Source organism: Procambarus clarkii, chromosome 62 (genome assembly GCF_040958095.1).
Source record: "Procambarus clarkii isolate CNS0578487 chromosome 62, FALCON_Pclarkii_2.0, whole genome shotgun sequence".
NCBI lineage: Eukaryota > Metazoa > Arthropoda > Malacostraca > Decapoda > Cambaridae > Procambarus > Procambarus clarkii.
Window position 1 is genome coordinate 15,746,384 of NC_091211.1, and position 27,612 is coordinate 15,773,995.

The 27,612-nt window shown below is 42.9% G+C and overlaps 1 protein-coding gene across 7 annotated transcripts in view; it reads right to left on the bottom strand.

The window, feature by feature from the left end:
• Window positions 1-26,925, bottom strand: part of LOC123766410 (probable ATP-dependent RNA helicase DDX17) — a 34,287-nt gene extending 7,362 nt beyond the window's left edge. For 3 of the 7 annotated variants that reach the window (XM_045755492.2, XM_045755488.2, XM_045755487.2), the window contains exons 1-5: window positions 26,722-26,925; window positions 23,783-23,842; window positions 16,638-16,877; window positions 7,141-7,327; window positions 6,786-7,025 (exon numbers count right to left, since the gene is read on the bottom strand). In XM_045755492.2, coding sequence (XP_045611448.1) covers window positions 6,786-7,025; window positions 7,141-7,327; window positions 16,638-16,877; window positions 23,783-23,842; window positions 26,722-26,744 — 750 coding nt within the window. In that variant the 5' untranslated portion in view covers window positions 26,745-26,925. The remainder of the gene's footprint in view (window positions 1-6,785; window positions 7,026-7,140; window positions 7,328-16,637; window positions 16,878-23,782; window positions 23,843-26,721) is intronic. The other 4 variants (XM_045755489.2, XM_045755493.2, XM_045755491.2 and 1 more) reach the window with 4 other exon arrangements.
• Window positions 26,926-27,612: the final 687 nt, after the last annotated feature.

A 27,612-nucleotide genomic window follows, 5' to 3' on the forward strand; every position in this document is an offset into this window, starting at 1 on the left:
CTGCACTACCCCGGGTGGGCCTCAGCTTTTCACGGGAGCGCGCGGTTATTCTTTAAAGTGAACGTGATCCCTTTTCAACTTTGTCCCCTCAATTCTCGTTCAAGGTTTTTCAATTTGATATCAATGTGTTCGCAATAGAATTCTCTACAGGACTAAAGGCACATAAAGCCCAAAAGCCCGGCGTACCATCCACAACAAACAGAGAAAGTGAGTGCGTGTTACCTGGGAGAGCCCAAGAGCGATAAAATGTGTACACTCTTTTCACTTTTGTCACCTCAATTCCCGTCCTAGGGCTTTCATTTTGCTATCATTGTGTTCGCAATAGAATTCCCAACAGGAGTACATGCATATAAAGTAAAAAAAAAACGCGGGGCGCTCCACCTGCCGACAAGATGAAAGTGGCCCAAAAAGAGAACACTGCGCCACCCCAAGGCACCTCTCATTACATTAGAGCGCACGGTAATACTGAACAGTGTATTCTCTTTTCCACTTTGTCATCTCATTTTTCGTCCTAGGTTTTTCAAATTTGGTATCAATGTGTTTGCAATAGAATTCTCTACCAGACTAAATGCATATAAAGCCCAAAAGCCTAGCGAGAAAGTAAGAGCGTATTACCCAGAAGCAAGCAAGAGCAATAAAATGTGTACACTCTTCACTTTGGACATCTCAATTCTCATCCTAGGTCTTTCATTTTGGTAACATTGTGTTCGCAACAGAATTCCCTACAGGAGTATATGCAAATATAAAGTCCAAAAGCTAGGCATACCACCCACAGCAAACAGAGAAAGTGACTGAGCGTAATCCCAGTGAGTACTAATAAAATGGATACTGTTTTCAACTTTGTTACCTCAATTCTGGTCCTAGATCTTTCATTTTGGTATCAATGTATTCACAATGAAATTCCCTACAGGAGTACATGCATATAATATCCAAAACCACGGCGCGCCCCTCCCGAAGCAGCCACCAATTTGCCGTCACCGCCGACGCAATGCTGTGTCGTTATTGGAAATGCGTCTATTAAAAAAACGACGCAATGCCGAGTTGTTACCGAGCGAAAGTGTTAAGTGCCACTGGATACATACACAGGTCTACACATGCACAAAAAATAAAATTACACAAATTATTTTTCCTCAGAATGGAAATACATTTGGATATAAAATATATGGAAAATTGGAAATAAACTAAAAAAACCAGCGTTAAATGTAATGAAACGCCATTTTCTGGGCGAGACCCAGAGGCTTCCCGGAGTTATCCAGGCTGATATGTAACTTAGCTTTCTAGCATTAGTCAAAGTGCATGGGAACTACATTCCCATGGAACTACGAGCCAGAACCTGGCCCCCCTTACAGAGGCGCAAGGAGCAATGGCCTATAGAAACCCCCATGTGGTTGGAAGCATTTTTTGTCTGCCATCGACCAGGTCTGGCACCCAGAAAGGGGACAAACTGCGAAAAAGCAACTGACGAGTGTGTTGCCCTGAACCCAAGCAGTGCTCAGGGCGATTCCCGCGCTGACCAGAAAATGGAGGCGAAGGCAGCGCCCGCCCTGAAGCAGGCACCACTGACCCCCCACAGTGAGAGGAACCCTGAGCCCTGGCATAACCCATACGGGAAGGCCCTACAAGCCCTCCCCCACCCTCTTGGAGAACCAACAAGACGAACATAGGATGGCAACTAGCCAAAGCCGCCTGCAGATACTGCACAACCGCAGACTCTGCAAACGGCAGCGGACAAAAAAGGCAAAGACAACCAAGTGCCAGGGCCTAAGCAAAACCAAGGAAGAAGCAAGCACTGCCAGCTGACATGTGAGCCGTGAAGCAAAAAATTACAAAACCGCATCCCACAGGAGCGGCACAAATGGTGTCAACAATGCAGACGACGCACACATTGCGACGGCAACGCACCAAACCCAGAGGCGGCCCCAAGCACCTCTACATCTAACCCAAACCAATCCGATAACAGCTCGAGGGTGAAGAAATGCAGCGCCAAAGCTAGCAGGCCATGAGTATGCAAGTCCTCTGTGACCAAGGCAGCCAAAAGGGAAGGAACCTGCACATGAAGCTGCACCACATCCAACATCCCGCGGAAGGGTAGGGGTAAACAAGACGCATGGAGATGCTCAAAGTCGCCCCCCCAGGAACCTGCAATACCATTGGAGCCTTCCCCCACACAAGTGCGCAGAACATGAGCATAGCATCCAATGAAAAGAGTGGGCAGTCTGCCAAGCAGGACAACTCCAGAACTCATAACGATTCGAGTACCGACAGAGGTCCATACAGTACACGAAAGCATAATCCAGGTCGCGCAAGAGGTAAGCCGCAAGGGCTACCCGCACCACATGAGAAGGGGCATGGGAAGCCAAAAACCTCTGGAAGACGGACCAAGGAAGCTACAGGAACACGGAACCAAATCCGGGGAGGGGTTGACGCCAAATCCAAATCGTACCTGGAGGGAATGAAAGATAACCCCTCTCCATGTAACAACAAGCCCTGCTCCAAGGGAACAAAAAATCCAGATGGGGTCCAATGGGGTCCAAAGCCCACAAGTCAACCCCTCCCGAGGACCCGGAGCCGAGCCATCCCCTCCAAAGCCCCGGCTGGCCTCACAAGAAAAAGCTAGGGCAGCCAAAAAATCACTAAGGAAGGGTCAGACCCATATGCATTGGCAGGAGGAACAGGCTTGAATGCCTCCGCTGCCATCCCGGAAGGGGACACCCCTGAAACTGCCCGAATCTCAACACCAACCAGACCCCGCCCCACCCCTAAACCCACTCACAGGTTGGAGCCGGAAGCCAGGGATGGCCGGGAGACCAGATGCACAACAAAAGGGGAAGGAAGGGTGGAAAGCACAAAGACGAAGCAACTCTCACCCTCAAGTCCGGGACCTGAAAACCAAAACAGCAGTTTTGGGGCATCCAGGGAAGCGACCGACACATCGCGTTGCAGCAACAGAGCTCAGTATTCAATGTAGCTGCTGCCTGCACCCCCAGATCATGATTAAAAGCGAGGGAGAACAGCACACACGAACAACAACGTCACATGACTCCGGGTCAAAAGAACCACTGACCCAACAGGCAGCATGGCAGAGGCACAACTAGTGAATGTCACCCTGAGACAAAAGGATAGAGCAACCAACAACCTCACACACAGCGAGAAGGGACTTGAGGGTCACATCCAACAGACCACGGAGTCCCCGCGGGGTTTCCCAGGGCCCTTAGCCTCAGCGACACGTTAACACTTTCATCTGGGCTGGTTTTAAAATGCGCACCTATCGTGATGGAGCAACCTCAGTGCAGCAGGTAACTGTCAATAAGCCGAATGCAATCTGTGACTACAATACAAAGATGAAAGGTGTTGATCACTTTGACCAAAGTATCTAATATCATTTCACAAGGAAAACTCACAAATGGACGAGGAAAATTACCTTCTATTTTGTGCAAATGGCTATCTACAATGCTTATGTGATGTACAACTACTACACAACATATGGAAGGACTCCACTAAACACATGTGGGCAGGAATTGAGAGTGTAGCTGGAAGGCGCCTGGGCACTCACTCACGGCTAACGCGTGGCCCGTCTTCAACTCGTCGGCGGGTGGAGCGTGACCAGGTTTTTTATTTTATATGCTAATATTCCTCTAGAGAATTTTATTGCAAACTAATTGATACCAAAATGAAAGACCTAGGACGAAAATTGAGGTGACCAGAGCGAAAAGAGTGAACACATTTTATCGCTTTTGCGCGCTCCTTGGTAACTCGTTCGCACTTTCTTTGTTTGCTGCGGGTAATCAGCCGGGCTTTTGGAGTTTATATGCATTTAGTGCTGTAGAGAATTCTATTGCGAACACAATGATACCAAATTTAATTTCATAAGTCGAGAATTGAGGTGACAAAGTTGAGAAGAGTATACACTTTTCAGAATTACCAGGTGCTCCCGTGAAACGCTGGGACCAACATCGCATAGTTGAGGGGTGGCGCGGTGGGTGTGTGTTAAAGTGTTAAGGGAAGCCCAGGCAGGGTACTGCAAACCGGCGCCCGAAACTACCAAGCAAACTTCTAAAAGCTGAACACCCCAGAAAGTGTCCACTCTCGGGGGCCTAGCAGAGGGTACCACCAAGAACACAGAATTGACTAACAAAAGACCTCCCCAAAAGCCAGACACCCGAACTGCCAGTATTACATCAGCCAAGTACTGCTGATTGGATCACCAGCATGGGGGGGTCTGGGGCTCCCCCTCCAGTGATGTAATGAAACACCATTTTCTGGGCGAGACCCAGAGGCTCCCCGGAGCTTACTAGGCTGATATGCTAATGTCAGACTTTGGCATCAGTCATGTGTATGGAGTTCTGTGGGCCTACCGGGGACCACGAGCCAGAACCTGGCCCCCCCTCAGAGAGGCATGGGGAGCAATGGCCTATAGAAACCCCCATGTGGTTGGAAGCATTCTGTGTCTGCCATCAATTGGGTCAGGCACCCAGAAAGGTAAGCATCCCAAAACAAACCCCTATTCTGTTGAAAATATTGCTACCAAAAGCCGAACAAGTGGATAGAACTCTCCTAAAAGAAACGAGCAAACAAGCATGACATCACACGTCGCCACGCCGCTGTACTCAAATATGCTCAAACCACATACCCCTAAGAAGGGGTATGTAGATAAAAGGAGGAAGAGATGCAGATTGGAACGGGAACGGCGTTCCCTATATAAGCAAAGAAAATAAATTGCGGAACAACTTGAGTCACATCTTATCTCAAGAATGACGAAGAAGGCTAGATAGAGAAATAGAAACAATTAGACTAAAGCTACAGGAATTATACAAAATCCAGGAGAGACAAAGAGCAAAAGACCATCAGTGAAAGAGAGAAATCTAAAATATTTGTTCTATGCAAAATCAAGCTCAAAAACTACATCTAGTATCGTGCCCCTGTGAAAGGGAGATGGAACCTTCACAGATGACAACAAAGAAATTAGTAAAATACTGAGGAATCGGTAAGACTTTTCAGCAAGCCACTAAACACACTGAAGATTGATAACCGAAATGAATTTCTCATCGATGTGATACCAACATCAAATCATATATCATATGTCACCCTATCACCACTGGATTTTGAAGAAGCCATAGACAGTATGCCTATGCACTCTGCACCAGGCCCTGATACTTGGAACTCTACATTCCTCAAGAACTGGAAAAAAATCAGTACTGCAGGCCCTTTAGACACATTCTTTGGAAACAAAGCCTAAGTACAGTACTGGCATTATCCCTGACATATTGAAAACAGCAGAGATAGCACCACTGCATAAAGTAGGAAATAAGACAGAGGCAAAATAAAATCCAGACCAATAGCACTAACATCACACTTCATAAAAAATCATTGAAAGAAAGCTAATAGGTAAGATCACAAAATATGTGGAATCACAGCATCTCCATAACCCTTGACTACATTGTTTCAGAACAGGGCGCTCTTGCCTATCACAGTTGCTGAACCACTATGACACGGCTTTTGATGCCATGGAAGACTAGCAAAACAGTGATGTAATTTAAGCAGATTTTACAAAAGTGTTCGACAAATCTGACCATGGTGTTATTGCACACAAAATGTGTTCAAGAGGAATTACTGGAAAAATAGGCAGATGTATCTACAATTTCCTGACTAACAGAACCCAATGTGTAATAGTGAACAAAATAGAATCAGGACCATTCAACCGTGAGGTGCTCAGTCCCCCAGGGTACTGTGTTTGCTCCAGTACTTTTTCTCATCCTCATATCGGACACAGACAAGGACATAATCTATAGTACCGTATCATCCTTTGCAGATGACACTAGGATTTTGTTGAGAGTAGACAACATAGAGAGCACAGCAAACCTCCAATCAGATGTAAATCAGGTCTTTCAATGGGCTACAGAAAATAATATGGTATTTAATGAAGATACAGTAAGTTCCAGCTCCTGCGCTACGGAAAAAATTAAAGCATAAACATGGAAACCACATACAAAATACAGTCAAATCATATCATACAGAATGAAAAAGCATTGTAAATGATTTGGGTGTACTCATGTTGGAAGACTGGATAACAAAACCTTTCAAACTTGAGACACTATACCTATACCAATGATACTTTTCAAGTCACTAGAGCTCTCTAGAGTGGAATGCTGTTGCACAATGACAGCCCCTTTCAAAGGTGGAGAACTTGCTGACCTGGAGAGCATGCAGAGATCCTATACTGCTAGAATCCACTCAATAAAACATCTACTCAGCATCCACTCAGCATCAGAGGCCTAATCTAAACTATTGGGACCGCCTAAAATGCCTAAATCTGTATTCTCGAGAATGCAGGCGGCAGAGATACATAATAATTTACATGTGGAAAAATATTAGAGGGGCTGGTCCCAAATCTGCACATAGAAATAACATCACACGAGAGCAAAATGCATGGCAGGATGTGCAGAATACTCCCATTGAAAAGCAGAGGTGCAATAGATACTCAAGAGAGAACTCAACATCAGAGGCCCGAGGCTGTTCAACATGCTTCCACTACACATAATGGGCATAACTGGCAGATCCAACACAATGTTCAAGAGAGAACTTGATAAACACCTCCAAAGGATACCTGATCAACCAGGCTGTGATTCATACATCAGGCTGCCAGCAGCCGCATATAGCAGCCTGGTTGACCAGTCCAGCAACCAGGATGCCTGGTCAGGAACCAGGCCGCGGGCACATTGATCCCAGAAAGCATCGCAAGGTAACCCCCAGTGACATAACGTACAATGGCCTTGTAAAACACTTACCTCAACCCCTCTTTCAAGATCACGAATTTGTGGTCCCTTGGGTGCACCTCCAAATACACATGTGGACCGGATCTTTGAGGATGCCCCATAGTCCTGTGCAACTGTTAGTATCTGCTGGGCAAGTTCTCTGGTGGGGGCTAGGATGAGTGAAATTGGACCATCGCCTCGCTCCAAATATGGTTGGTTGTTTATATGCACAATTGCTGGCAGGATGTATCCTAACGTTTTGCCAGAACCAGTCTGAAATTAAATGAATTGGGAATGAATACATTCTTTATCACAGACAGTATTTATACAGTATATGAAAAATTCCTATCATTTTATTGAAGGACAATTTTATACAAAATATTCTCACCTGGGCAATACCAACAAAGTCCCTTCCCTGAAGTGCAATAGGCCACCCTTGACCTTGAACTGGTGTTGGTTGTTCATAGCCTAGTCTTCTGATTTCTGCCATAACATAGTCCGGAAAATTATAATCGCTAAAGTACTGGATGGGGTTTGGGATGTTCTTGCCACGTAGTGTAATTTCCTTCTCATTCCTGTATGAAATATCCATTGAGAGCAAAAGAATTACATAAAAAAATTAAGTCGTTCAAACATTTGAGAATGAAGGGCATTTCAACACATAAATGTATTTCTTCTTATTACTGTATTATTATTATTATTGAGAAAATACACTAGGGCTGTAAGGTGGCACGAACCTACGACCAAGGCATTGCTAGCCCCCATACTTTACCACTAGACCACCACTGACTTGTGTTATGACCCCAGGTAGCCTGAAGAACGAATCTACCGCTATGAGAATTATTCGACCAACTAGACCCAATTGAGAGGTCAAAGGAAATGTATATGTGAATATATATTAAATACTTGGCAAATGTTAATGAATAGTTTAAAAGCATGGGCAGAGGATGAACATATAAATAAGTGACATGACATGAGATGTCGAGATTTTGCTGACAAGGTACGAGGCTCACTGTGGATGTCACGACCTCATTTGAACAGCAGAGGTTGTGAGAGGAGGTTGTACTGTGATTATACCCCTGGCAGTAAAGGAAGAACTCCTAGTTGTATGCTCCATCAAGAGGAGAGAACCAGTCGGGCGTTTATGTATGAAGCCCGAGGATGACTTAAAGTGCTCAAGTCAGAACTAGGAGAAGCCTTGTGAGCAGAGGGAGGGGGAGGGGAGGGGTTGGAGGGAGGAAGGGACTACAGGTAGGGGGTGGAGGGGGGACGGGGGAGGCGGGACACAGCTGTGAACAGAGTGACAGAAAATACTAATTCACAAAAAGAGGGGATTGAGGAGATCATTCCAAACAAGGAGAGATCGGAGAGTCACGGCAGCTCAAGTAGTGTGTGTGCACAGGACAACGAGGCCAGTGTTGGAGCCGCACCCCTAGATATGTGACGCTGAACCTCTCTCCAAGATCAAGAGGCGTACAGGGTGATCTCCTGAGAAAAATTCAAGCACTCCAGAGTTCATTGCTGGTCGACCGACGGTAGCAGGAACATGGCTGCCGAGGTCGGTTGTCTGTTCCGGCAGAGAGTGGTTGGGGGGGGTGTTGTCTACCTGTACGCAAGTAACAGTCTGGTGCAGCAACTAGAGCTCTCTTTGGAGGTTCCATAAGCTCCAACCTTCTCAGGTCACGACATTTGCAAGGCATACAATCAGATTTCTACTGAAATCACAGTAAGTCTGGAGGCCCCTACTGAAAGCCAGTCCCAGTGTTTACACATGATCCACAACCACTCGGGTGGAAGGCCAGTGTGGTCCTACACCTTACGCACCAACTTCAGAAACACAGAGATCACATTTACGTGATATATATATAAATGAGAAAATCTACTAGGGCTTTGAGGTGGCGCAAACCTAAGATCTTGGCATTGCCTAGCATATGAAGTCTGTCTGAAACATGTTCCTTTGAGGAAAGCCAGAAAGAGGTCCAATGTAGAAAGATAACACAGACGACATTACAAAAGGAGGAAGAAATTAACAGAAATGCTTAAGCAGACACGACTCTCCATACAAAGAAGAAATAATTTAAACAAGGAGATTGAAGAAATCGAACAGAGACTGAAGAAAGGCAACTAGAACAGAAAGCAATTCAAGAAATAAAGAAAAACCCAAAATATTTCTTCAAATATGCTAAATCAAAAGCGAAAACCACTGCCAGTATTGGACCTATTCGTATTAGTGAAGGTTCATACACTGAGGATGACAAAGAAATTAGTGAAATCCTCAGCATGAAAGTGGAAGATTCTGATATTTTCTTTATGAATGATACTCAAACACCTGTAAATATAACTGATATCAACACGAGCGTGGCAGATTTTGAAAGAGAAATTGACAATATGCCAATGCACTTAGCCCCGGGTCCAGACTCATGGAATTCAATATTTACAAAGAAATGCAAAGTGCCAGTAGCACAGGCACTCAGTATAGTGTGGAGGAAGAGCTTGGACACGGGAGAGATACCAGATGCGCTTAAAGCAGCAGACATTGCCCCTCTACACAAGGGTGGTAGCAAAGCATTGGCAAAGAATTATAGACCAGTTGCACTAACGTCCCACATAATAAAAGTATTTGAGAGAGAGATCAGGAGTCAGGTCACTAGATTCATGGAAACCAATGTCCTCCACAATCCAGGCTAACATGGATTTAGAGCAGGAAGATCATGCCTCTCACAGCTGCTTGACCACTATTACAAAATCACTGAGGCATTAGAGGAAAAACATAATGCAGATATACACAGATTTTGCAAAGGCATTCGACAAATGTGACCATAGAGTGATTGCACACAAAATGAGGTCAATGGGTGTAACTGGTAAAGTAGGACGCTGGATACTCAATTTCCTGTTGAACAGAACACAATGAGTAACAGTCAATCAAGTAAAATCGAGTAGAAAATCAGCAGAAAGTAACATGATGTTTAACAGTGATAAATTCCAGGTACTCAGATACGGCAAAAATGAGGATCTTAAACATAATACAGGGTACAAAACACAATCGAATCTGCCCATAGTAGGAAAACAGCATGTCAAGGATTTGGGAATAATGATGTCCGACGACCTAATGTTTAGGGAGCATAACCAAGCAAGTATTGCGTCAGCCAGAAAAATGATAGGATGGATTGCGAGAACCTTCAAGTCCAGAGATCCCATCACAATGGTTGTACTCTTCAAATCACTTGTGTTGTCCCGTCTTGAGTACTGCTCAGTACTCACTTTCCCCTTCAGAGCAGTTGAGATTGCTGAAATTGAGGGAATACAGAGAACATATACGGCACGCATAGACGAGATAAAGCACCTAAATTGTTGGGATCGTCTCAAAGCTCTCCAAATGTACTCACTAGAAAGGAGACGAGAGAGATACCAAATAATATACACATGGAAAATACTGGAGGGACAGGTCCCAAATCTACACAGTAAAATAACAACGTACTGGAATGAATGACATGGAAGAAAATGCAGAATAGAACCAGTGAAGAGCAGAGGTGCCATGGGCACAATCAGAGAACACTGTATGAACATCAGAGGTCCACGGTTGTTCAACGTCCTACCAGCGAGCATCAGAAATATTACAGGAACAACCGTGGACATCTTCAAGAGGAAACTAGATTGTTTCCTTCAAGGAGTGCCAGACCAACCGGGCCGTGGTGGGTATGTGGGCCTGCGGGCCGCTCCAAGCAACAGCCTGGTGGACCAAACTCTCACAAGTCAAGTCTGGCCTTGGGCTGGGCTTGGGGAGTAGAACAACTCCCAGAACCCCATCAACCAGGTATTGCCAGCCACATACTCTACCACTGGACCATCGTTGGTTTGTAGTAAAAGACACAAGTTTCCTATGTAGTAGACTAGGTTTCTAATGAAATCACAGGAAGGATGTGTGTGTGATGTGGTACGACCAAGGCATTGCCTTGGTCGTACCAAGGCAATGGTCGTACCACATCACAGCTTGGTCGTATCATTGCACAACCAGTACTGGTACTTGTAATAATAATAACAAACGGTTATTATTACTGCAAGAATGGAAAACAAAATTTGAAATTTCATGTGCACCTGGAAATCAACCTAAAAATTGGTGCGATATTTGAGGGTTAATCCAACGGTGAAAGCATGTTGGAAGACATGTCCACCAGACACTTTTATAACAGGAGTGAGCTTTTGTTGTACTGTAACCCCGCAATTATCCGGGATTCAAACATCCGGAAAACGCCCTTATACGGCCAAAATCGTGATCAGATAAAGTTATCACAATATCCGGCCAAAATGGCCACAGGAACCGGATAAAAGCTGGTTTGGCCAGATGAAAATTCGGCCATACCGTATTAATCCCATCTGTGGCTCTAAACGCATGGTGGAGGAGGGGGTGGGGTGGGGTGGGTGGGTGGTGAGTGTCGGGAGGGACCATTTGGGTACAGGAATTACCATTAATTTTAGTACAATTAATCATAGCCAAAAAACAAATGAAATAAGTACTAGTAATTATGTAATAACAAATAAATAAGTTTCCTAAAAGCAATGTGCACAGGCTGAAGTTTCCTTAAAAAATATTGTGAATTTTTTTCCTCCTGGCGGCCTACGTAACGTGCTATAGCTGCCCCACCCCAAGTGGACCCGTCCAACACTGGTCAACCCATGTGCTCCCGTCCCTCGTGTTATACACAGTGCTGCGCCATTAGTGAAATATTTTTTTTAAATAACTTTTTTATTTTCATAGTAACTTTGAACATTTTTGGCCAAGACAATGTCTGGTAGCAAAATCAATCGTTCTGGAGGTGTTAAGAGGAAGAAAGTTGTCCTAACAATTAAAGACAAGTCACTGTTATACACCTCAACCAGTGCGGGCCTCACAGTGCTGCGCCATTAGTGAAATATTTTTTTTAAATAACTTTCTTAATTTTCATAGTAACTGAACATTTTTGGCCAAGAATATGTCGTAGCAGCATCAATCGTTCTGGAGGTGTTAAGAGGAAGAAGGTTCTCCTAGCAATTAAAGACAAGTTACGTGTTGTTCAACCAGTGAGGCGTCACAGGCAGCCAAGCGCCTTCAACAAGTGAGGCATTACAGGCAAGCCAAGTGCTTTCAACAAGTGAGGCATCACAGGCAAGCCAAGCGCCTTCAACAAGTGAGGGCATGCAAGCGCTTCAACAAGTGAGGTGCAAGCAAGCGCCTTCAACAAGTGAGGCCTCACAGGCAACCCAAATGCCCTCAACCAGTGAGGCTTCAGCAGCTGGCAGTCAAAACTAACTTAGCTTAATGAACTGTACAGTAATTTTAAGTGTTAATTTTAGTGTTGTGTTAGTATAGGTTACGTAAATTGTTAAGAATTTTTAACTTCAAGATGTGTGGCATCAATCAAGAAGACGAACACCAACAAGGTAAGTTGAGGTTTCTAGTTGAATATTTAATAATAATATGTGGCAAGGCAATTCAAATTATGTTGTTTGTAGTATAAAAATAGTTGGAAATGGTCACTTTTTTACTCGTAGGTGAAAAAGTACCATTATCCGAAAAATGTGATAATCCGGCTGGGGGTCCTTCCCATATAGTCCGGATGATCGAGTGGAGACAGTACTGTAGTTTATAGTTTAGTACAATAAAAATCAGTTAATATAATTGTAATGGACTTTCCAAAAAAATAGGAGAATTACATGAAGAAAATAAATGGCAACAGCTGTAGATCTAATTATGAAAGTTATCTAATAAATACGTGTACATGTATTAAACTTAGGAATATACATAAATATAAAATACATGATAGATGATGATTGGATACATGAGCCTAATTAACTATTTTGTGGAGAGTAGCATGCGTGTGTAAAGGCAATGACAGGAATTGTCTGAATATTTCTTATCAAATGATAATGATATGCAAGATCAGAGGATATGGTAAAAGGTTGATGGTACAGTGGTACCTCGGAATGCGATTGTCCCTGTATGCGAGATTTTCGGAAGGCGAGGTGTATTTACTCCAAAAATTTGTCTCGGAAGGCGATGGTTACTTCGGGAGTCGAGTTTGAACGCGAGTTTGTTGATACGCGTACAGCCGACCTAGCGCGTGGTCGTTCGGCGATCGTCGCCCCTCTGCCCCGCTGCCCCTCAGTTCACCATTGTCTCGCGCGCAGTGACTACCCCCACATCAATTCTTGTCGTGAATTTTCAGTGTTTTGTTGGATTTTTGGTGATTTGTCTATACAATTTGTTATTATATATCTCACCATGAGTCCCAAGAAAGCCAGTGGTAAGGATAAAGGCCAGAAAGCTCATGTGAGGATGACAATAGAGCAGAAACAAGAGATCATTCGAAAGCATGAGAACGGTACACGTGTTGTTGATCTTTGTAGGCAGTACAACAAAGCGACATCAACAATATGCACTATACTTAAGAAGAAAAATAAGATTATGAGTGCTAATGTGGCAAAAGGAGTAAGAACATTAACGACACAAAGACCACAAATACTTGAAGTGGAAAAGTTGTTATTAATTTGGATACACGACAAGGAGTTGAGGGGTGATAGTGTTTCGGAGGCCATTATTTCTGAGAAAGCCAGGGTGTTGCACGAAGACCTTCTAAAGAAGACCCCTGCAACGAGTGATGCAGAAAAGAAAGAGTTTAAGGCAAGCAGGGGCTGGTTTGAAAAATTTAGAAAGAGAAGTGGTATCCATAGTGTTACAAGGCATGGGGAGGCAGCCAGCTCAGACAAACCAGCCGCTGGACGATTTATTGACGAATTTAAAGAGTTTGCAGAGGCTGAGGGATACCTACCGCAACAAGTGTTTAATTGTGACGAAACAGGACTGTTTTGGAAAAGAATGCCTAAGAGGACATACATTACCAAGGAGGAAAAATCCTTGCCTGGACACAAGCCTATGAAAGATAGGTTTACGCTTGTGCTGTGTTCCAATGCGAGTGGCGATTTAAAAATTAAACCCTTGCTAGTGTATCATTCTGAAAATCCAAGGGTTTTCAAACAGTATAATGTGCAGAAAACCCGTTTGTCTGTGATGTGGAAGTCTAATAAAAAAGCATGGGTGACTAGGCTTATTTTTTCGGAGTGGGTGAATGAAGTGCTGTGCCTTGCCATAGAAAAATATCTGCAGGAGAAACAATTGCCACTCAGAGCCGTGCTTCTCCTTGACAATGCTCCTGCTCATCCTCCAGGCTTGGAAGATGATTTGATGCCTCAATGCAATAAATTCCTCACAGTTAAATTCCTTCCTCCTAACACCACTCCTCTAATTCAGCCTATGGACCAGAAAATCATAGCGAATTTTAAGAAACTGTATGAAAGGGCACTTTTCCAGAAATGTTTTGAAGTGACTGAAGCCACAAACCTCACCCTCAAAGAGTTCTGGAGAGAGCATTTTAACATTTTTAGTGCTTTAAAACTCGTTGACAAAGCCTGGCAAGAAGTGACTCAAAGAACCCTGATCTCTGGCTGGAGAAAATTGTGGCCTGAAGGTGTGAGAGAACTAGACTTTGAGGGGTTTGAGCCTATAAATGATGCGCCTATTGTTGAGGAAATTGTTAGTCTAGGCCAGAAAATGGGCTTGGAATTGGATGGTGATGATGTGGAGGAGTTGGTGGAAGAACACAACGAAGAACTGACCACCGAAGAACTCCTAGCCCTTCAACAGGAACAGGAAGCCAACACAGCAGCGAATGATTCTGCAGTGGAGGAGGAGGTGGTGGCAACAGCACCAGCGAATGTCCCTTCTGCAGTAATGAAGAAGGTGTGTCAGATGTGGGAAGAGATTCAAACAACTATTGAACACACTCACCCAGACAAAACTGTAGTAGGCCGTTGTCTTAATCTTTTCAATGACACTGTGATGCCTTACTACAGAGAGAGCTTGCGAAGAAGGGAAAAGCAAGCTTTCATGGACAAATATTTGGTGAAGAAATCGAGCAGTGAACCTCAACCAGGACCTAGTGGCACTCAGGTTAAACGTCCCAGGGAGAGCACACCAGAAAGGTCCTCACTGCCTGATGTGATTATGGAAGGGGACTCCCCTTCCAAACACTAACTCCTCTCCTCCTCCCCCCTCCTCACCATCTTCCATACGCCTACAGCACTCGACAGTAAGGTAAGTAATAACTGGAACATACTTTTGTAGGTTTATTTAGATGAATTAGGTATAAAAATTTAGTTTGATGTGGGGTTTTTGGGGTAGTCAGGAACGGATTAATTCATTTCCCTTTATTTCTTATGGGGAAATTAACTTCGGAATGCGAGTTTTCGGAAGGCGAGGCGTCTCCAGGAACGGATTAAACTCGCATTCTGAGGTATGCCTGTACCTTCAAGAAAAAGAGGTGAAAGACAAAATTCAGAAATTGAGGAATTAGTGAATGAGTGCAAAAATCAAGTTGTGATCTTTGAGCAAGACTATAAATAAAACCTTGAAAAATGGAATATATTCTAGGAATGTTAAGAATGTCACAGCAAGGGTCACACAAGGAAGGGTCTGGCCAGAATCAGCAACTAGGTATTGTAGTATCATGCAGACTGTCGACATCTCTTGGCATTACACACAGAGATCACACTAACGTGATGCATCAAATGAACAAATCCACAAGGGCCATGACGAGGATTCGAACCTGCATCCGAGAGCATCCCAGACACTGCCTTAATCGACTGAGCTACGACAGGGTAAAAGAGATCTTGTGGATTTGTTCATTTGATGCATCACGTTAGTGTGATCTCTGTGTGTAATGATGTAAGGGCAAAGAGGGAGAACGGCCTATTGACACAGCTCGTGTGCAGGGGAAATTGTGTAAAACCCTGGTTTGTGCCTCGGAGAGGCTACGGGATCCAGTAAGTTCAGTAGAACTTCGGTTTCAACTCTTTTACCCTGTCGTAGCTCAGTCGATTAAGGCAGTGTCTGAGATGCTCCCAGACGCAGGTTCGAATCCTCGTCACGGCCCTTGTGGATTTGTTCATCTCTTGGTATTAATCCACCAATAGGGTCACTTCATGTGGAAATCGGACCCTGGGTGACTACAAGATAATTTTCCCACACCATCACAGTCGAGTAGTTGAGTCTGGCCCCAGGCCGGGATCGGGGCGTAAAAGATCTCCCGAAACCCTTTCCAGGTATGTTCCAGAAAAGGGTATTACATCAAAAATGGGATAAACTAAGAGCTTGGATTTACACACACATATACCCAGTACACACAAGGGATATTGGTAGAAAAGTTGGGTTCGTTTGACTAACACTTGGGAATCACTGGTTTGAATGCCAGGCGGAGTATGCCAGGCATACTCCTAGAGTATGTAGCTCTAGCCTGGAGTCCATACCTAGTTAAACACAAGACAAAGTTAAGAGAAGATTCAGGAGGTATGCCACCAGACTGGTCCCAGAAATGAGAGGTATGAGCTATGAGGAAAGGCTAAGGGAGCTGAACCTCACATCCCTGGAAAACAGAGGAGCAAGAAGAGACATGATAACCACCTATGAAATTATCAGGGAAATTAACAGGGTGAACAAAGACAAACTCTTTAGCATGGGCGGAACATGAACATGGGGACCCAGATGAGCCACAGAGACATTAGAAAGAATTTTTTCAGTGTCAGTAGTTAACAAATGGAATGCATTTAGTAGTGATGTGGGAGGCAAACTCCATACACAGTTTCAACTGTAGATTTGATAGAGTCCCATAGGCTAAGGAATCTGTACACTAGTTGAGAGGCAAAAGAGCCAGAGCTCAACCCTTACAAGCACAACTAGGTGAGTACAACTAGGTACCTATTTACCTAGAGTACATATTTACCTAGCAGTAAATAAGTTCTATTAAGCCTAACACAAATTAATAACAATCCACTTTAAAATCAAATTTTACTTGCCTATATTTTTCAACTTCATAAGCTGGGCGATTGAGTACTGTAGGTGTAGGGTGATAGAAGTTTTTCTCAAAGGGAGTCAGTCTGGAAAGGTCCCATCTCGGTTTCCGAAGACGCTCACCTGGCTGCCTTCCTTTCAACGATGGTCGTCCACCACCAGCAGAACTCCATCCTCCACGTGAACCCCAGTCATCCCTGTCACGTCGACGATCACACGAGCGAGAACGAGAACGGGAGCGAGACCTAGAAGGGGACCTTGGGATTAACTATTTATAAATGAACCTGAAAATGAAAGCACGAATCATGTTGAGCCACTTCGTTCAATCCACGAAGTTGTCATCCTGACAATCTTGGACTGAAGTGGTTTTTCTTTGACTGGTCCTTAGCCCTTAAACCACTCAATACATATTTAGCTGGGGTGAGTAACTATTGGGGAACTGTTCACCACAGCTGTGTGTGTGTGGGAGTACTGCGCAAGATATGAAGAAGATATCTTCAAGATATGAAGCAGTCCTGCTGTCACAGACTGCTAATCTTCGGCAACAGCAGGCCCAGAAAGAGAAAACTGAACAAGGGGTTGCCACATACCCACATCCTGGGCAAGGACAGCACAAACATGCAAAACTTACACAGTGCCAAGGCAGCACCATAAAAAAAAAAAAATCGCGACAAGTCGAATTGGCCCTCACGCCACACAAGCATTCAGATACAGTACAGTATAAGAAAGCCATGCCATACCCCCAAGGAAAACAAAGGTTACCTGGAACCCAGAACAAATCAGGAAATTCATATGGTAATTAATAAGAAATAGCTAACCCAAATTCAAAAGATGTCCGACATATCAAAGATGCAAGGTCCTGATCCTAAACGAGGAACTGAAAGGGCTGATCTCACCGCAGAAGGCAATAGATGGCAATTTGGAAACCTACACACTTGACTAGGAAATACTCAAAACCAGAAATGCAGACAGGAGGAAGCCACAAAGGAATCCATATCAAATAACAGAGGGATGCAACATAATCTCCACATTAATCTAAATATATATCCTTCCTCAGAGGAACCAAACCAATAACCAATCAGGGAGAAAAGGCACACAGTTATCAAACTCAAGATCTTCCCTGGCCATGGATACCCCAGAAATGGGATTGGGGGAATGGCCAGAGTAGAATCAAGCTCCACAGGGCACTGGAGCAGGAAGAGCATAACAGTGAACACAGTGCAAAGATTAATTCAAACATGATTAATTTAGGTGCCAGGCATTATGACCAAAGGTTTAAGATTGGTAGTTTGAGGAGAAAGGTGTACAGTCCCCTGGAGGTGCACAAGCATAACTAAGGTGAAATTACTTCACCAGGAAGCAGTTTGTGAATCTCTGGGCTTTGCTGCCCATCCCTATGGTTTATTTACCTTTCTGCCATGTTTACTCATTTTCTGGTGGCCTTTCTTGACTACCTTTCTGGTGGTCTTTCTTGACAACCTTTCTGGTAGCCTTTTCTTGGTTAGGGTGATCTATGATCCCTCGCACCTCTGTAGAGGGTGCCAGATTTAGGCCTCTGGTCCCCGGTAGGCTTACATATGCTTTGCAAGGACCTGGCTTGGATTGAATTGGGTGGAGATTGCCAGGCAACAAGCACCAAAGCCACCATTAGGCACCTCTCCCAAAGAAACAAAAAGATTGGAAAACTTGCAAGAACAAGATAACGAACAAAAGTAAAATACTGTACAGAGACAATGGGAGAAGAGTGACATTTTGTAGAGATCAAGAGTAATATGTCAGCCCATAATACTATTCAAAATCAACAGCATCTCACCTGAACCACCTTGTCCAACCACTTGGGCTGGACGGTAGAGCGACGGTCTCGCTTCATGCAGGTCGGCGTTCAATCCCAGACCATCCAAATGGTTGGGCACCATTCCTCCCCCCCCCCCCCATCCCATCCCAAATCCTTATCCTGACCCCTTCCCAGTGCTCTATAGTCCTAATGACTTGGCATTTTCCCCCCTGATAGTTTCCTTCCCATCAGCTGAACCACAAACTTTTAACATTGCAACCTCACCTTCATTAACTTGGGTCTGTTGAGCAAGATTGAATACAGTATAAATTTATATGAATTTTACCAAATGATACACTGAAGCCATTTAATGGCAAAATTATTTATAGTCACATGACATTCTTGAAGATGAAACATTGAAACAAACTGTAAAATTATTATTTTTTTAATATACAATACACCATGTATCCAAGATATACTACTTATCTTAGTAGTATTTCAGTAACAAAACCTAAACCGCACAATACATTAATAGCTGTTTTAGTGTCTAGAACCTTAATTTAAATGCCCTACGTGGGATAGGGGCAGCTATAATGCAGCCACGACCGATAGTTGACAAACGCCACCTAGAAAAAAAAATTGTAGCCAACATCCCTGGGTGTGAGAGCTTCAGTATTCAGCGAGCCACCAAGGCCGACGCATGCACCATGAGCGCACAGCACTGCTGTTCAGCTTGTGACCACAGCATTGCCTTAAAATGTCCAAAAATATATATAACTTGTATTATTTAGCCATGATAGTATTACAGAAGTCCGAGTGTGATAAAACTGACCAGGATTCTGATAATAGCAGGATTGTGGTGATATTTAGCGCTGTGTTCCATAGAGGGAGGAGTAATGCTGTGGGACGGAGGGTGGGGGCGTTGTCTTCTGACTGTGTGTGGCCACCTTTTATTGACTGCACTCACCATACCAGCTTAGTGGTTCGCTGTGGTGAACACAAATGTAGATACTTATATATAACGTGTGTATAGTGTAATAACAGCAACAGGAGTAGGTTGGTAGCCGCCATTTTGGTGAGGGAGGTACGTCGTCTGCACGACTTCTCATGTTGTTTACTGGTGGCCACTATGGTCTTTGGGCACCATACCAGCTTATTTGTACAGGTATGGTGAATAAAACAGGTAGATACTTATTACGCTATATACACACATTATATACAACACAACAAACAATATTGTTGGAGGAGAAATATTAGTGTGTCAGGCGTTGAGGACGGCCACCACCAACTGACTGAGTAGCTATGTCTTTACCTTTACTCATCATAAAAGCTTTGATATACAGTTATGGTGAATAAAACATGTAAATATTTATATATAACATCTGTGTATAGTGAATAAATGCAAAAACAGTATTGTGGGAGGAGAATGAGGGCGAGTGAGGTGTTGTTGATGGAGGGAGTGGCAGGAGTGGCTGGCTGGTGTGTGGCGGTCACTCCTTGTTGCATTTTGATTCAATACCAGCTTCAGTGGTTCGTTATGGTGAGAAAAACATGCAGATACTTATATATAACCTGTGTATGCAGTGTAATAACAGCAAAACTATTTGTTTATTGTTTTATGAACATAATAATTGAATCACTAATATGCACACCATAATTTTGAGTACAGCGATGGTTCACACATTTTATTATATAAATAAATCACAATACACACTACTGAATAATATTACTTAAATAAAACAAAGAAAAAATCAATCGGACATTGAAATAATTAGGTAATATATTTGTGGCAACTGCCGCCTGACAGCTCGGGCGGAGTAGACCTCGTCTGGCAAAGGCTCTGTCAACGCCCCTTTTTTGCCAGACTTCCCTACCCTATTGCGGCTAAAATATGCCACCTACGATTTTTTTGTTATTTTTATCCGTGATCAGGAAACACAAATGAGCACTTTTATAAGACGAAAGAATTTTTTTTTTTTTTTTTTTTTTTTTGCACCTTGTGATCCTGTGGTCCTGGGTTCGATCCCAGGTGCCAGCGAGAAACAATGGGCAGAGTTTCTTTCACTCTATGCCCCTGTTACCTAGCAGTAAAATAGGTACCTGGGTGTTAGTCAGCTGTCACGGGCTGCTTCCTGGGGGTGGAGGCCTGCTTGAGGACCAGGCCACGGGGACACTAAAAAGCCCCGAAATCATCTCGAGATAACCTCAAGATGGATTGGTAGCTGAATGACTACCGAAACTACTTTTTTGATTACACTGCTGTATTCCGCACAGAAAGCTGCCCTGGTATGCCAAATTTCACACCTCTCTGGGCACTAGTCGTGATTTAACAGAGTCAAAGTAGGTAATTTTTGTGATATTAACGCACTAACGGGACGAGAACCCATTCAATATGGACCTGTTATTTAAGAACCAAAGCAGATTGAGCTCTAATATTTTGCACATTTTCATTTGGGGTCTAGGGTTACTTTATTACCAAATTTCATTAGATTTAGAAAGGGTCGAGTGGGAGGCCTTTGGTGAATTCACATGGAGTGACCCACAAGTAAGCCAAGGACCATCAACCAGTGAAGCCTCACAAGCAAACCAAGGACCATCAACAAGTGAAGCCACACAAGTAAGCCAAGGACCATCAACCAGTGAAGCCTCACAAGCAAGCCAAGGACCATCAACTAGTGAAGCCTCACAAGAAAGCCAACAGCCTTCAACCAGTGAAGCTTCAAAAGCTAGCAGTCAAAACTGACCTTGCCAAGCTCATGTACTGTACAGCAATTTTAAAGGCAAAGCTCATGTACTGTTAAATAATTATAGGTATTAATTTTAGTGTTTTGTTAGGTTAGGTTACGTAAATTTTCAAGAATTCTCAACTTCAAGATATGTAGCATCAATCAAGAACACGAACTACAAGGTAAGCTGAAGTTTGTTTAAAATTAATTACAATACTGTACTTCAATAGTTTATAATTATAGTCTGTGTGTGTGTGGCAATTCAAATTATGTTGATTGTGGTACAAAAAATTGTGAATATGTTAACTTTTGGACTTCTCCAGTAAGAATTCTGCTTATCTGGCAGGGGAGGAGGGTCCTTCCCAATATAATTCGGATAAGCGAGCTTATACAGTACAGTACTGACTTATCGAGTTATGATGAAAAATTATAAGTGGTTTCCTTGTCATCGGAGCGTTTCTGCGAGCTCCTAGAAAATGTCACTCCTAGAAAATTGCAATGTGCAGCATATAATACACTGTATACAGAACTAGCCATTCCCCCAATCTGAAGACAATGTTATAGTTTGATACAGTACTTTGCGAGTGCTTATAGGCGAGTGTGCACTACAAACCTGCAAAATTAAGACATTTCACCAACATGATTTCTGTTACGTATACACATTTCTTTACGTTTTAAAGATGTGTTAAAATGCTGACAACTGAACCCCAACCAACCAAATACAACATTATTTGCAAACACCAGTACACACTACACTGCTATAGACACACTGGTCCATATGAGGCATGTTTTATTTACACGTGTATCTACCACCACTTGGCCACTGGTTCCACTTAAAAACTCTGTATACCAATGCTTACCTAAAACTTTTATATCCATATTTGCCCATTTTGAGGCCATTATGAACAAATAATAAAATCAGAGCAGAAGCACTGAAAATTAAATTTAGAAATACAGTGGAACCTCAGTACTCAAACTTAATTGGTTCCAGAAGGCTGTTCGAGTGCCGATATGCATGAGTACCGAATAATTTTTCCAATAAGGAATTATGTAAATTCAATTAATCCATTCCTGACCACAAAAAACACACTAACAAAGATAAAATAAATGCAAATTTATGCCCACTTTTTGATAATTCATTGCGTTGGGGGGGGGGGGGGGACTGGCAGCTAGGGTGTATTTATAGACGTTTGGCTTATATCAGTGCCTGCCCCCTTCCCCCAGGATGCAACCCCACAACAAGCTCACTAACTCCTAGATACCTATTTACTGCTAGGTGAACAGGAGCATTAAGTGATAGGAAATGAACCAAACCATTTCTGTCATGCCCGGGATTCGAACCAAGAATTCTCGATTTAGAGTTGAGAACAAACCCAACTGCATTAACCAGGACTGTTTAACTCTTGGATAGTGACTATGGAGAAATAGTCATATACGTCTATGCAAAAAAATTAAAGAATTCCCCAAAATAATTTTTTATTATACTGTAGAATTATTAATTTGTATGCAAAATGTAAGAAAAACACAAAAATACGTGAATATTTATTTCACTGGGTGGAAGTGGCTGTGTCTGGCAGTTGTGAACACCCCGTGCTCGACTTTGCTGACACTTCCTATTTTATCCTTGGAAGTTTCACCTATTGTTTAATCACTTGTTTTTCATTTACACCCACAGAGAGCTCTTACTGTATATCCATATTTGCCTCATACATGTAAAAATCTAGACAATAATTGTTTAAATCATGATATGATGATAACCACAGTACCCTAAGGATCGTCAATAGATGATAATCACTGCCTAAGGGTCAACTTTACCTGTACTTAGGAGAACTGATAGTGTAAGTAGAAAGCTGTGAGGAAGGAGAGAGGTTATTGTTGTAAAGAAGTTCCCCTACCAAAAAAAAAAATTCAGGTACAGTAATTGTGTTTCTGGGATTCTCTCTCTTTTATGTCCTTTTATATTGCCCTCTTGACTCGCTAGATGCTTTTCTTACAAGAAACCTCACAAATGTTATTTGTTTTTACCATTATTTTAAAATGTTTCTAAAGTGAGACACATTGTCATTCAACAGGATTTTAACGTGTTAAAGCTAACCTAAAGGTAAGGTAAGGTGTTGCCACAGCTTTGTCAGGGTGATATTTTTCAATAAAACTTTGTACTTCTACCCATTTTGCACATATTTCTTTTCCCTGGAGGATTGGACTTAAGACATACCAAACTCAGTAGTAAAAGAGAGACACGGACACCACTTTCATATTCTGCTAGTTCTTTTTCCATCATGGTCCTAACTAATTTTCTTTTCGTTTGGCTGTTAATGCTAATTTATTTGGTAGCAAGATGACTTATTTACACTAAGAAAATAAAAAAAATATACATGAAACACAAATAAGTTTTCTGGGAAATTTAGTGGGGTTAGAAACTGACTTGTCTGTAACGCATATTTATGTTTGAGTGCCAAGCAAACATTCGACTACCAAGCGTTTCTATTCTCTAATAAAATGTTTGAGTGTCGAATTATTTGAGTCCGGAGAAATTCGAGTACCGAGGTTCTTCTGTTCAAATATTCATATACCTGTAAATTATCACTGTAGACGTACCGAGAAGAAATTCCACAGCACAGTACACCATTTCTCCTAGACATATACATACCAAGTTTGAAGAGATCTGTTAAGACCATTTCTTAGATACTGAGAGAAAACCAACACGCTCCTATAAAAATAAAAAATTTAATTAGTTTAGAATACCAATGAAGGTATAATGATATTACAGAACTAATCGACATGCTCTGGCATATATTTGTTTCAAATCATCCTGTTAAGACAGGAGTCTTAACAACATACAACAAAGTATACATGCTTTTTATTACCTAAGTGAAGGTACATCTAAGTTTATATTACCTAAGTTTATGTACATCCATAAACAAGCACAATACCAGTACAGTATACAGTATATTCTAGGTTGGCGCCCCTTTTTTCTTTTCCTTTTAATAACCAGAGTACTGGTGCAGATATCTTTACATTTTTTTTGAAAGACTGAGAACTTACCTTCACAAAACTCATCTGAAGAATTACTCTACTTTTTGTATCCTTTGATAAATGCTCCACTGATCACCATGCAACCCTCCCAACCCTTCCCAAGTCACCAGGCAGGTGCTGCCTACTCACCCCTTCCATGTCACCAGGATGGGGCTGCCTACTCTCCCATCCCAAGTCACCAGGACGGGGGCTGCCTACTCTCCCCTTCCAAGTCACCAGGATGGGGGCTGCCTACTCTCCCCTTCCATGTCACCAGGAAGGGGCTGCCTACTCTCCCCTCCCAAGTCACCAGGATGGGGGCTGCCTATTCTCCCCTTCCATGTCACCAGGATGGGGGCTGCCTACTCTCCCCTTCCATGTCACCAGGAAGGGGCTGCCTACTCTCGCCTCCCAAGTCACCAGGACGGGGGCTGCCTATTCTCCCCTCCCAAGTCACCAGGATAAGGGCTGCCTACTCTCCCCTTCCAAGTCACCAGGATGGGGGCTGCCTATTCTCCCCTTCCATGTCACCAGGATGGTTGCTGCCTTCTCTCCCAAGTTACCAGGATGGGGCTGCCTACTCTCCCCTCCCAAGTCACCAGGACGTGGGCTGCCTACTCTCCCTCCCCTCCCAAGTCACCAGGACGGGGGCTGCCTACTCTCTCTCCCCTACCAAGTCACCAGGATGGGGGCTGCCTACTCTACCCTCCCAATTGTCCCCACAGCAAGTGCTTTCTCCTCAACCTCCAAGTCCCCACAGTGCAAGTTATCTAACCCGTCCAAAGTTCCCACACTAGGAGCTGTTCCCCCCTTCCCTTCAAAGTCCTTACAGCGAGAGCTCTCTCCACCCCCCCCCCCCTTCCAAGTCCTTACAGCAAGAGCTGTCTCTACCCCCCCTTCCAAGTCCTCACAGTGGGAGCTGTCACTCTCCCCACCTTGTCTGAACAGTGGGAGTTGTTTCTCCCCCTCCCCAAGCCCTCAGAGCAAGGGCTGCAATCCACTTCCCCAAATCCACACACCTGACTACATGGTCCAATAGCAGCACAGAATGAACCAAAATTGCATCATGTTAAATTCATATTGTGCAGTATGTAAAACCATTCTCCTGGCATGACATGAATATAATTTTTGAAACAAAAAAAATAAGGTACCCTTACTGGGAACTCCCAAATAAAATTTACTTAAAACTATTGTCAAATCTGAGATTTGCTAGCTCTCAGCAATCGTATTTGCATACAGATAGATAGAGCCCAGTAGGCTCAGGAATCTGTACACCAGTTGATTGACAGTTGAGAGGCGGGACCAAAGAGCCAGAGCTCAACCCCCACAAGCACAATTAGGCGAGTACAGACCCGTGGGAACTGTGCAGCAGTTATTTTGTAGCTCAACAGTTCATGCAACTAGCAAGGTAGATAACCTCTCTGCCAACCCTGCCATATATGAAGCCTATTAATCTAAAGTTTGATTTTAAGGCTAATTCACAAATATGGATTACTTCCTCAGACACCATATAATCTATCTTAAGATTCTTATGCAATTTGCCCACTAAAGTCTACACATCAACCATAACATTTGTTACACAAGCTTTATGTAGTTGCTGTACCACAATCCCTCATTAGTAACCATTTCTAATTTTCAGTTCACAAACTATGCTATGCTCAATATATTTTGGGGATATAAAAAAAAATCATGAACAGGTAACTATTGCTGTGTATCTGATAACAAATTTAAATTCAAATCAGGTAAACATTGTATTAGCCATAACTGGTGGAACAATATGCCAAGGATTATGTCACCAAAGGTAATACAGTACCTTGGTCACCATAATTAAGGTTGGTAAAACAAGTGAAATTGGTTGGGTTTAAACATACCCTGCCTATGGGCCAGCAGGCCTACTCTACTCTAATACCCCTCTTCTCAAGTTATCTCTAAAGTATACAAACTATAATTACAAATATTGTTAAACACAATTATATTTACTGTGGTGGAGACATTTAGAAATCAACATTTCACCATAATTTATTTTTATATATTATAACTGAAAATTTACTTTGAGATATTTAAATAACACAAAATTTGTACGATACAAAACGGAAAAAATTGAATTGATTTATGCATACCAGGAAATATACATACTTTAAGGTCAGGTTAATATGCACATTTTAAAGATGCCAATGTCTACTTAACAATATCCTGCACCAAAAACAAATTCATTTAAAATTTGAAGAGTCTTGTACTTGACGAAGTGTGTAGGTTAAGTCCTGTCTACAATATTTACTTTTCTGTTCAATGTGGAGTTTGAGTAATGACCGTGGGTATGTAAGGAGCCAGACTGCGACATGGCTGGGACAGCCTCGGGAGAAATGACCTACATCTTTCATCACAGCTCTAGTACGAAGAACAGCGGCACCAAAACCATTTGCCGGGCAGAAGCACCGAACATAAAGTGAGGGCCAACACAGTCCACACAACCCCTACACACGCCACACACCGGCCACAGATGATAAATCGATGCTGCACACACCTCTCGCCATATTGGAAAAACCTTCGCAATGCTTAACACTATTTACTCACCTGCGATTTCTGTATGACGACATGACGGCGTTTCTCTGTTCTTATCAAGACTAAACTCTTAAATATTACTGTAACAGAAGCAGACAGCTCCTATGAGCTGAGAAAACGGGACAAATATTCTGAGAAACGGAGGTATGTGAGGCAGCCTCCTTACGGAGCACGGTGGGAGGCCGTGTGGGTGGCGCTGCACGGTTGCCAGATCCCAACTGCTGGGAGTAGCGAACTGACGGTCTAAAAGTAGCGAAAGTAGCCCAATCATTTGTTGATTTTTTTATTAACAAACTTAGGTATACACAGTAATGTGCTGCTACCCTATTCTATATGAAAGATTACACAGTGTAGATCAAAAACTAGCTATAAATTCATCTAATATCCCCATCTCACAGGATGGTTAATCATACACGGAATCAGGGGAGAAAATACCAGCCTCAGTACAAAAACAAATCAAATCTTGACTAAAAATCAGGAGAGAACATAAAATGTAAGACTGATCTATTAGCCTCCACTAGCAAAATCTGGGTCGGTCCGTCTAATTACCCAAAGCTACCCAAATTTACTCAAAGCTACCCAAATTTACTCAAAGCTACCGAAAACTTCCTAGCATTAAGTAAGTAATGAAGAAATATGATATATTTACTCACTATATTGTTGGTATTGAATGTAGAACATGAAAAAACATATTTTTACTTTGAAATAATATAAAATTATAACAAAATTAGACGAAACTAAGTAACATGAGAGGCCATAGGACGTCGACGATCCAAGCGACAATGTTTACATACAAGAGTTTACATTCTTGTAAAGCCACTAGTACGCGTAGCGTTTCGGGCAGGTCCTTAACCCTAATTTCCCCGGAATACGACCCCGCCGAATCGTTTAACAACCAGGTAC